Source organism: Pelophylax lessonae, assembly GCF_965119305.1.
Source record: "Pelophylax lessonae genome assembly, chromosome: 1".
Taxonomy (NCBI): Eukaryota; Metazoa; Chordata; class Amphibia; order Anura; family Ranidae; genus Pelophylax; species Pelophylax lessonae.
The window spans coordinates 490,903,989-490,916,452 of record NC_138768.1 but is presented as its reverse complement, the minus strand read 5'-3'; the positions used below and the strand labels follow the sequence as shown (position 1 = coordinate 490,916,452).

The following is a 12,464-nucleotide window of genomic DNA, read 5'->3' as shown; positions in this document are numbered from 1 at the left end:
GCACCTCCAATCTCTCCTATGCTACCATTAGTGGGAAATATGGAGTTTCTACCGGGATACAATAAGGGGAAGATAAGAAACCTCGCACAGGGAGGGAAAATACGCTTGGTAGATATATGGACTCAAGGGAACCCTCCCTCTGTGAGAGAGAATATGGCCTGGTCAGAGGAAACCTTGGACATATTCTCTGTGTTTCAAATTAGACATTATTTGGTAGACTTACAGAAACAGGGATATGCCCCCCGGCCTTTGACATCATTTGAAACTCTATGTAGAGGTGGAAATACAATTCCACATGCCCTGTCGTTCTTTTACTCTCTCTTATCTAAAGAACAGGATGAACAAGTATTGACCTTTTTGTGTAAGTGGGAACGGGAATTAGGAATTAAATTTAACTCACAGCAAACAAAAAAAATACTAACACTGGCACATAGGGCTTCAATAGCCAATAAATATCAGGAGATCAGTTACAAAATCTTGGTGAGGTGGTACAGAGTCCCAGCAATATTACATAAGATGGACAAAAAAAAAAACTGATATTTGCTGGAGATGTGGAGAAGTGGGCGGATCGATGTTTCACATTTTCTGGTCCTGTGCCCGGATTAAAGGCTATTGGTCAGAGATAGCGAAAGTGATTAAAAACCTCACTGCAATTGAGGTGGGAGAAGATCCGGCCTTATGTCTTTTGCATTTGACAAAGTTATCAATTAAGAAATATAGGAACTCCCTCTTGATTCACCTGCTTAATGCGGCCAAGGCATGTATTCCTGGGGTATGGAGACAAACCATATCTCCATCCTTACAAACATGGATCTCTAAGGTAAATGAAATATATCGGATGGAGACACTGACAGCAGCACACAGTGATAGAGAGGAAAAGATCCGTGTCTGCTGGCAGCCCTGGACCACTTATGTATCCTCGGAAGAGTACCTGCGGACGCAGGGGGAGGGAGAATAAGGAAGAGATGGGGTTTAGGAGGGGGGGATACATTTTTTTTTTTTTTTTTGCCGCTCAGACAGGAGGGGATATGTCAAGCCGGGAAATAGTAGATATGGTGGTTATGGAGATTCAAAAGTACAAGGCCCCAGAGGAACAGAGGTTTCTTTTTTACACTTTTTTTTTTTTTTTATATCCCTCCAAGGAGGGTCGATATATGGATGGAGCACACTGTTAATTATTGAAGTGTTTTGGGGAGTTGTGGGGGGGGGGGTTTGGCTTAAAATTAAAAAAAAAAAGAAAGGAATTTTTTTTTTTTTTTTTTCCTTTTCTCGAGTATTTTGGGTTAATATTTAAATCACATGGAAGAGAGGTATAGGAATGATTCATTATATGAGTATGTTTATCACAATTGGGTTGTTTTATGATGTATATCCCTCTTTTTAGAGGGTTGACATATGCTTGGTGTGCACTGTTAATCACGAGTGTTGAGGGGGGATGTGGAATTATGAGGTGGGACTCGTCCAAGATAAAGGGAAATAAAAGAATCCTTTCCCCCTTTTTTTTTTTTTTGGGACCTCAAAACTTGGGAGAATCTCCATTAGGGATTTATATGTTGTACAGAATGGACACTGATGATATAAGTTTTGTGAATATCATGAATGTAGTGTATGTTTTGTTTGTAATTGTATTTTGTGGAAAAAACAAAAAAAATGTTGGAATTAAAAAAAAAAAAATTGTGGAAAAAATGGTATGGGCACCCAATGCATACCAAGCCCTTTGAGACTGGTATGGATTCTGAGGAGAATCCTACGCTAAAAAAAAAAATGGCGTGGTGCCCCCCCATAATCCATACGAGACCTTTATTCAAGTATGCAGCCTGGCAGATCAGGAAAAGGAGAAGACGAGCGAGCCCCCCCCCCCCCCCCCTGAACTATCCCAGGCCACATGTCCTCAGTATGCGGGAGGTGCTTTGGGGCAGGGGGATGGGGAGAAGGGCTTCTTCGCCATAAAAAAGGCCCACTCCAACTGCCTGCTAGCTCTGCTGTCTGATAGTTCTTAAAATGTAAGATGTAAGGGAGCAGGGTCACCTGCTGATGTCACTGGATGACCTCTGCCCCCTTATGTCGTCGGGTCAACTTGCCCCTCAGTTTGAGTCGACAGTGGTGGAGGGCAGCATTATTGTCTATTGGTTTTAATTCGGGGGTCATTGGGTTTTTTTTTTTTTTAAATGATGAAATCATCAAAAACTGCCTGTCATTTTTTACACTTTTTTTTTTTGGGGTGAATTAGTAGGAGTACTATGTACCTCATACGCATTCACATGGGGGGGGGGGAGACTGGGAGGCCCCCTTGTTAAAGAGGGCTTCCAGATTCTGATAAGCCCCCCACCTGCAGACCCCCACAACCACCGGCCAGGGTTGTGAGGAGGAGGCTCTTGTGCCCATCACATGGGGACAAGGTGCTTTGGGGGGATGATTCCCCCCCCCTGCCCAAAAGCACCCTCCCATGTTGAGGGCATGTGGCCTTGTATGGTTCAGGAGGGGAGCGCTCGCTCGTACTCTCCCTGCCGGGTTGCATGCTATGGGAAGGGTTGGGTTTTGGGGGGGGGGGGGGGGACAATTTTTTTATTTTGGCATAGGGTTCCCCTCAAAATCTATACCAGACCTCAAGGGGCAGGTATGCATTGGGGGGGTCCATTCAGCTGTCAGCGGGGGACCTAGCTGACATCTGATGACTCATCGGCTGCTAAAGACGCAGCGGCCGCCCGATCCTTAACAACCGGCTTTTCACAGTTCTTAAAGAGAAAAATGCATGAGATTGCATTCAAAAAGTGCATCAAAATAGCGAGTTCTAAAACACAAAACGCACTGAAACGCTCCAGAAAACCACATAAACCACTACCGCACAGATGTAAACCTATTCCTAAACTAAACAATTCTCAACATTACAAAACATACAAATTAAAGTTGATTTCTAATGACAGGTTTTTTTTTTTTTTTACTACTGTTCATGTTGTTGCGAATTGGCACACTAATCCTTGGTTTTATAGTAGTAGAAAAGCTATCACACCGCACTAGAAAGGTACATCTAGGAACTCTACATTATGCTCAATCTCCAATATATTATTTTCTTTCTTTACATAGATGAAATGCTCTTTACAGCGACAGTAACAGATTTCCTTGCAATAGATGCTGTCCTTTATCGAAGTCTTGGTGAACGTCCAGCCCTACGAAGTGTTAAACATGACTCAAAATGGCTCAAAGGTAGGCTGCAAAAAATATTATTTTTTTTTGTTTTCTATCAGAATTAAAAGGAACTATGTACTGCCTTCAGACAAACATTATCAATTTTAGGATAATTTCTGCTGTCTCAACGAATTCTTGAAATAGTAGTAACTTTACCTGGTCGCTAAACCTCTTCATTTGTAAAACATTACCTTTGCATGAGTTCTGCCTAGAATTCAGTTTGATGGATTACTCCAATGAGCATTAAATAGCAACAAATAGTAGTTATTTCATTGTGTTTAAATATGGCATATAATGGAATTATGTAGTCAAAGGCTACTTTGTTCAGCAAAACAAATCCTTAGTACAAGGCCATATCTGTTCTAGAGAAAAAAATAAATAAATCTGTATCAAAAAGGACAAGGCAAAAGAAGAATAAGGAGCGAAAAGAGAATAAAAACAAAGTTAAAAAGAGAGAAGAGTAGGGGGTTATTTACTATTTGCGGTGAGCAGTGGCAGTTAAAGCTAAATTCGGAAAATTACACTGTGCAAGCATTAAATGCAAATTAAAGCAGAAATAATGGGAGCTGATACCGTACCGATTATCCAGTGGTCCTGATCCTCCCAGGTACCAGCATCTTCTCCTATGTGCTGGTCTTTGGGTGTTCTCATTAGCCGATGTGGTATGACCTCACTCCTGCACCCAGACTGTAAGTGGAGGTGCAGCTTAGTTTACATTGCTGGAGAAGATAACGAGCAGGCAGGTAGGTGCATTTTATTGCATGACATTGCATGTCTCTACTGCAGTAAAAAGCCTGCATGCTCACTGTTTGCTATAGCAGAACTTAAGGTCCTCTTTAAGGCCCCTTTTACACGGGTGTCTCCGCTGATCCCAGCTGAGCAGGTGGATGATGTGTCCGTGTGGACACAAACATAGTCCTGTTTTCCTCTATGGGGCAATCGGATGGAAACGGACCGCCTGTCCATTTCCATCCAATGGCATCCTCCACACGGATGGGGAATAGGACCTCCATCCATCTGTTTTTGACGTACAGGATCGGATTGGATGGTGACTGGTGCCCCACTTACATCTGGCGTTCTATAAAAGAGAATGGATGGTCTGATCAGGTCTGTCTGAAAAACTGACAGGTGGACCTGATCAGACAGCCCATGTGAATGGGCCCTTTGTCTCGGGGTAGAGGAATAAGCATGGATGGCGAGGGCCCACTCACAACACAAAGCATAAGAGAGAAGAGATGAGTGCCCGATGTCTGCTGGAGCAAGGGCTAAAGTAAGTATTACAGCCTATCTCTAGACCTAATGAGTGGTGATCAGCCAAACATAACTGGGTTTAGTTTTGGGCATTTTTTTATGATCTTCACTGAAGTTTGGGTGCCCAGTCCAAACCCAATGGGTTCGTCACCGGCTCCCTGACAATGATTCTGAAGGAAGCAGTCACATTTAGCAGTGGTAGTAATACTTCTAAATGTTTCACTTTCTGCTGCAGCCCCCCGCAAATCTCTGAACAGGCAAAATATGGAGCTCATCCCTATTAGCCAACTTTAAACCCTTGCAAGATGAAAGGACCTCACTGCAAGGTTGTTTATTGCAATTCCCAGAGATCAGCTTTATTTGTAAGAAAATCCTAATGAATAAATTGTGGCGTTTACATTGAAATGGGGCTGCTATGTTTTCTAAAAGATTGGTTGTAAATCAGATGATGTGCTAATTAACATTTTATTATATCATAAATTAATGTTTGTCATGAATATTTTGATGGACCCCATACTCAGGAGTATGTCCGCCGTATAAGCTTCCCTTGCCCTGTACCAGCAGGATCAAAGATCCCTTAGCCCACCCAGTCTTTAGCCATAACTCAGTGTAGGGTGGTAACAGACCTTTTCTGAAGAACAGACACATATATACATATCTCTGGGGACAATTCCCCCCCCCCTCCTTGGCATAGAGGCACAGGGTGGGGTATACTGTAAATCCAATAACACGAGGCACAGGTACATTCAAACACTATCCCACCACTGCCAACAATGTGATGGATGCCAGTTCTCGGGCTGAGTAGATCCACTGTTACAAGGGATACAAGTGGTAGCCTGATGGCAGAGGAAGGCCCCACGTGTGGCGAAGGGCAGAGCTTAAAAGGGAACCCCCAAGGTAAGTGACACAGGCTAACCTGAGGTGCGGAATCTAAGTATCCACCGGTTTTCGCCAGAGCCTCTAGTGGTGAGGATGGACTTCGCTGCATGTGGATACCAGATCGCGGTCCTCAGGGTCGCCCCACTAAGGGAGAAACCGGTCAAGATCCGAAGGCGGATAAGCAGACAAGGGAGATCCAAGAGAATGGTCAAACAAGCCGGGGGTCAGGACGGGCAGCAGGTAAACTAGGTCAGGAACAAGCCAAAGGTCAAAACGGGTAACAGGACACAGGCTTCAGGAACACATGAGGAGCTGCAGACAAGACAGCAAAGACACAGTACTGCTGAGCTGTTTAAATAAGGCAGCCTGTTTGCCAGTTATTGCAATTAGTCTGCTCTAGGTTAACCATTTAGGTTGCAGACTCAAGGCAGCACATCAGTGTGCTCCGGAAGCGTTCCTAACATTGCCCCCCCCCCCCAAGGGCAACCTCCGGGTGCCCAACAAACTGCTTTTCTGAGGATGGGCAAGAAAAATGCCTGGATCAGGTCTGCGGCATGAATGTTCCTCTTGGGTTCCCAGGAATTCTCTTCCGGCCCATAACCTTCCATTTAATAAGGAACTGAAGCTGGTTACCTCTTTTCTGGCAATCAAGTACAGCCTCAATTTCTTACTCCATGTCGCCATCCACCATCGCTGGTTCCGGAGGTCCAGGGCTTCTGCCGGGGAAGGCGTCAGGAACCACGGGTTTTAAAATAGCGACATGGAACACAGGATGGATCTGTAGGGTATCAGGTAAGGATAACTCATAGGAAACGGCATTGAGTCTTCTTTTAACGGGGAATGGGCCGATAAACCTGGGAGCCAACTTCTTGGATGGGCAGGCCAAGCGGAGGTTAGCTGTGGATAAAAAGACCTAGTCACCTGGTTGGAGGATCAGTTCTCCCCTCTTTTTCCCGTCAAAGATTCTTTTGGACGCTATCTGAGCCTTGGCCAAGGTGTCCTGCAGAAGTTTGTTGTTACTTGTGAAGAAGTTGATGGTGACCTGAACTGCGGGCACTCTGGAATCAGATGGGAAGTCGGGCAGAAAGGAAGGATAAAACCCATAATTGGCAAAGAAGGGAGATTGCCCGGTAACAGAATGTCTTGAATTATTGAAGGCAAATTCCGCAAATGGTAGTAATGCTACCCAGTCGTCCTGGACGAAGGTGGTAAAGCACCGGAGATATTATTCCAGGGTCTGGTTCGTCCTCTGTTTGCCTGTTCATCTGCGGGTGGTAAGCTGAGGACTAGAGATGTCGCGAACATAAAATGTTATGTTCGCGAACAGCAAGCGCGAACTTCCGCAAATGTTTGCGAACCGGGCGAACCGCCATAGACTTCAATAGGCAGGCGAATTTTAAAACCCACAGGGACTCTTTCTGGCCACAATAGTGATGGAAAAGTTGTTTCAAGGGGACTAACACCTGGACTGTGGCATGCCAGAGGGGGATCCATGGCAAAACTCCCATGGAAAAATATGTAGTTGACGCAGAGTCGGGTTTTAATCCATAAAGGGCATAAATCACCTAACATTACTAAATTGTTTGGAATAACGTTCTTTAAAACATCCAGTGTGTGAATAAGATCAGGTATGATGTTGTATCGATCAGGTAGTGTAAGGGTTACGCCCGCTTCAGTGACAGACCAAACTCCCCGTTTAACGCACTGCAAACAACCGCAAATAGTCCATTTGCAGTGGGCACAGTACAGTCTGTGGGCCTGACACTCACTGGCAGGCAACAGCAATTATATTACAGAAAAAAAATTAAATGACTTTTTTTATCTGCAAGGTGCTGTGCCACCCTATGAGTGGTGGGCAGTGGGCACAGTATGGTCTGTGGACCTGAGACTCACTGGAAGGCAACTGCAATTATATTACAGAGGTAAAATTAAATTAATTTTTATCTGCAAGGTGCTGTGCCACCCTATATAAGTGGTGGGCACTGGCAGTGGGCACAGTACAGTCTGTGGACCTGACACACACTGGCAGGCAACTGCAATTATATTAAAGGGTAAAATTTTAAATGACTTTTTTATCTGCAAGGTACCGTGCCACCCGATATGAGTGGTGTGCACACAGTACAGTCTGTATGTGTATGTATATATATATATATATATATATAAAAAATAAATAAAAGCAGACTGATGTACCAGGTAGCTCTAAAAAGGGCTTTCTGGGGTGCTGTCAGGACGCTGTCCTTACAGCAGGAGTGGACACAGAACACTGGCCTAGCTAATGATTTCCCTATTAATTCAGCAGCAGCACTCTTCCTGCTCTAACTAACTCTGCAGCTTCAGAATGAATCTAAGATGGATGCTGTCCTTGCTTTTTAATAGGAGGTGGGAGTATGCTGATTGGCTGGAATGTGTCTGCTGACTGTGAGGCACAGGGTCAAAGTTTGCTCAATAATGATGTATAGGGGGCGGACCGAACATCGCATATGTTCGCCCGCCGCGGCGAACGCGAACAAGCGATGTTCGCCGGCGAATAGTTCGGGACATCTCTACTGAGGACATAGATAATTAAATTTTTAGCAGCTTACACAAGGCCCTCCAAAAGCGGGATGTAAACTGTACCCCTCTGTCCGAGATAATGTTCGTGGGTACCCCGTGGAGTCGCACAATCTCCCTAATGAAGACTTCTGCAGTTTCCTTCGCAGAGGGATAGAAAGTGGACCATCTTAGTAAGCCGGTCTACAACCACAAAAATGGCGGAGCACCTGGCCAAAGGTGGAAGTTCCACGATAAAGTCCATGGCAATAGTTTGCCAGGGCCGGTCAGGGATGGGGAGTGGTCTGAGGAGACCCCACGCCTTACTTCTGGTGGTTTTACTCCTTCAGCAAAAAACACAGGAAGACACATAACTTCTGCAGCTTTTTTCCATATCAGGCCACCAGAAGGTGCATTGCATGAGGTCAAGGGTCCTATGAACGCCAAAATGGCCAGCCAGAGGGTGGTAGTAGTAACTTTATTTAAATTCCTATAATCTATGCAGGGTCAGAGGGTGTGATCCTTCTTCTCTACGAAGAAGATACCTGCCCCTGCTGGAGAGGTAGAGAGACGGATGAACCCCTTCTTCAGACTTTTGTCTACATAGTCTTTTAAGACGTCCAGCTCACGTTCAGAAAGTGGGTAAATCCGGCCGAACGGGATTTCGGTTCGTGGGAGCAAAATACTGAATACATCCAGGAAATCATGGTATGCTTTGGGCACCACGGAACATACATCAGGTTCGGATTCAAGACAGAACAGAGTCTTGGGGAATTCAGGAGGAGCGGGTAGGCAGGAATTCTTGCAGTAAAGAGATGGGAACTGGATGGTGCCTGTGATCCAATTGACTTGTGGGTTACGTGCTTGCAACCACGGTAATCCCCAGGTTAATGGGAAATGAGGGGGATTTGATAACATTCAGGCTGATCAGTTATTCATGGCCGGAGGAGGAGACCATAGGAATGGGGAAAAGTCTCATGGGTCACAGGCCCGGATTTGATGCGGGAGCCATCAGCCAGGAAGATGGTGAGGTCCTGGGTCTTGAGCCGGAGAGGTACGCCATGTTGCAGGGCGAATGAGCGATCAATGAAACAATGGCAGGCTCCCGAGTCATTGATTGCTGTAACTGGGACGTGTCTTTCCGGAAGCTGTAATGACACAGGAAAGGCTAGGTGGGAGGAACTGGCAACAGATGCCACACAACTGGATGGTGAGGCAGGCAGGAACTTACGGTATTTTGCCGGGCAGGAGCGCACATAGTGGCCAGCTTCACCACAATACAGGCACAGGTTACCCAACTGGCGACGGCGTCTCTCCTCCGGGGACAAAGCAGGCTGTATGATCCCAAGTTGCATAGGTTCAAGCGTATCTGAGGCGACTCCAGCAGGAGCGGGGTTGGTAGGAGCTGGCCCAGCGGAAGAAAAGTATGCAGGAGGAGCAACTCGTGGTAGCGTCCAGGCTGGTCTGAACTGCTGCGGAGATCATTCTGCTCTGCGCTCCCATAGCCGCCGGTCGATTTGAATGGCCTGGGAAATCAAATCTTCCAAGACGTCAGGGACACCTACCCGCGCCAGCTCGTCCTTCCGACAAGCCGAGACGGAACTGATACCGGAGTGCTGCTTCGTTCCAGGACGTATCAGAACTGAGGCAGCGGAAGTCAGTGCAGTAGTCTTCTACGGGCCTGCGACCCTGCAGAAGAAAATGAAGCGCAGATTCTGCGGTGGAGGATCGCTGCGGGTCATCATAGAGCTGTGCCATGGCCTCAAAAAATGACCATAAGGAGTTTAAATGAGGGCTGCCCTCTTCAAGGAGCCAATGAGCCCAGGACTGGGGTTTGCCTAGGAGCAGGGAGATAACAAACCCCACCTTGGTAGCCTCCAAAGAAAAGGTTTGAGGTTGCAGGGAGAAATAAAGCTGGCAGGTGTTGCGAAATGGGCGGAATTTACCGCGATCCCCAGTATATTTTTCGGGAGCAGGAACTCGAGGTTCTGGTGGCAGCATCACTACAGTAGGGCCAGAAGCAGGTCCAGAGGGTGCTGCAGCAGGAGAGGAAGCAGATAATACAGGAGGATCCCCCTGAAGAGTCGTAGAGTGCAGCCATTTCTCTAGCTGTGTGTAGCCGTCTTGAAGCGACTTTACAGATTGAGACAGGGCTGCGAGGTGTTGGCAGATCTCTTCCAACGGTGAGGCTTCTCTTGCTGGCTCAGTCATGGCTGTCTTGGACTGTTAGGGATACAAGTGGTAGCCTGATGGCAGAGGAAGGCCCCGCGTGTGGCGGAGGGCGGAGCTTAGACGGGAACCCCCAAGGTAAGTGACACAGGCTAACCTGAGGTGCAGAATCTAAGTACCGGTTTTAACCACCGGTTTTCGCCAGAGCCTCTAGTGGTGAGGATGGACTTCGCTGCGTGTGGATACCAGGTCACGGTCCTCAGGGTCGCCCCACCAAGGGAGAAACCGGTCAAGATCCGAAGGCGGATAAGCAGACAAGGGAGATCCGAGAGAATGGTCAAACAAGCCGGGGGTCAGGACGGGCAGCAGGTCAACAACAAAGGTCAAAACAGGTATCAAACAGGTAACAGGACACAGGCTTCAGGAACACAGGAGGAGCTGCAGACAAGACAGCAAAGACACAGTGCTACTGAGCTGTTTAAATAAGGCAGCCTGTTTGCCAATTATTGCAATTAGTCTGCTCTAGGTTAACCCTTTAGGTTGCAGACTCATGACAGCACATCAGTGTGCTCAGGAAGCGTTCCTAACATCCACTGTTACTGCTGCTTGCTTCACAGACCCTGTACCCCAGTGATTATATGCTCCCAGCCCACCCAGTCACTAGCCGTGACTGACACAAGAACAGACACAAGTATATACATATCTCTGGGGACAATCCCCCCCTTCCTTGTTGGCATAGAGACACAGGACGGGGGAAAATTGTACATTCAATAACCTGAGGCACAGGTACATTCAAACATTTCAACACATCCTATAAACAAAAACTAGGCACGCAGCCAACTTTATCAGTGGAAAGGACGCGTGAGGAAACTTTCCCCTTTCTTACTCTACCTCTGGTCTTCATGCTTGGAAAATGCATAATACACACAGTAAAGAGGGTGGGGTAGCGTTAGTGACTGGCATTAACCCCATAGGCCCAGCTGGAAGAAGTGTGGCTGCCCAGTACCTTAGGAATATGGTACGGCGGTCACACTTTATATCTGAGCAACAAAATTCTGTATGGCCAGTGACAGCAATGTTATGTCCAATATCAGTGTTCTAAATATAGACCGCCTGGCTGGTTCATGGGGCCAGTATCCCAGTGAAGAAAAGGGAGTTGGAAAAGATGCTAAATGGGACTAATACTGTCACAATATTGTTGATAAATATTAATGTCCCAAGTGAAGGAGCCTCTCCAACTTTTAACACAAACCACATTTCCAATGGTTGTTTGTAACATGGGAACCTTCTTATCCTCTGCCATAACTCTCCCCCCGTCTTTCCCCATTCCACCAATAGGAGCTGAACCCTGTCTGACCCGTCTGCCCCATTATAATCTAATTCACCCTCCCCCCTCAATCCTAGTCTAAAAACTCCTCCAGCCTTCCCATAAACCTCTCCCCTAGCACGAAAGACCCCCTTCCATTTAGGTGCAAACCATCTTTAGCATATAAGTTGCACCCCAATGAAAGTGAGCCCAGTGCTCTAAAAACCCAAATCCCTTCTTCTTACACCAGATCTTTAGCCATGCATTCAGCTCTCTAATCTCCCCCTGTCTTTCCTGTGTTGCGCATGGCACAGGCAATATTTCAGAGAATATTACCTTGGAGGTCCTTCCCTTCAACTTGCAGCCTAGTTTATTAAATTGGTTCCTAAGGAGCCTCCACCTTCCATATATTCTGTCATTGGTTCCAATGTGGACCAAGACAGCTGGGTTAGGACCAGCTCCTGATCATGTGGCCACTTTGACGGCTGTAGGATGAAACCAGAGGGATGTTTTAACCACTTTACCACCGGAGGATTTTGCTGTCTTACGTCCAGGCCACTTTTTGCGATTCGGCGCTGTGCGACTTTAACTGACAATTGCGCGGTCGTGCGACGCCGTACCCAAACAAAATTTACGTCCTTTTTTTCCCACAAACCGCTTTCTTTTGGTGGTATTTGATCACCTGTGTGATTTTTACTTTTTGCGCTATAAACAAAAAAGAGCGTTTATTTTGAAAAAATAACAATATTTTTCAAATTTTTTTTTATATGAAATTCCCCCCAAAAGAAATGTAAAAATCAATTTTTTTAAATTTTTGGCCAATTTGTTTTCTGCTACCTATGTTTGGTAAAAAAAAATCACAATAAGCGTATTTTGATTGGTTTGCGCAAAAGTTATCGCGTTTACTAAGGGAAAGATTTCTGTAATTTTTGGTGTTTTTTTTTTTTTTTTTTTTTTGCAGGACTGTGACATTGCGGGGGACAGATCGGACCCTTGACTGACATTTGACACTTTTGGGGGTACCAGTGACATTTCTACAGTAATCAGTGCTATAAATATGCAATGTTACTGTAAAAATGACACTGGCAGGGAAGGGGTTAATTTTATTGGAGAGGGAGGGGTTAATGTATGCCTGGTGCTTACT

At 46.0% G+C, this 12,464-nt stretch overlaps 1 protein-coding gene across 4 annotated transcripts in view; it reads left to right on the top strand.

The window, feature by feature from the left end:
- Positions 1 to 12,464, top strand: part of SEMA6B (semaphorin 6B) — a 1,069,016-nt gene that overhangs the window by 684,260 nt on the left and 372,292 nt on the right. For 3 of the 4 annotated variants that reach the window (XM_082263357.1, XM_082263356.1, XM_082263354.1), the window contains exon 7: positions 3,085 to 3,204. In XM_082263357.1, coding sequence (XP_082119483.1) covers positions 3,085 to 3,204 — 120 coding nt within the window. The remainder of the gene's footprint in view (positions 1 to 3,084; positions 3,205 to 12,464) is intronic. The other variant, XM_082263355.1, reaches the window with a different exon arrangement.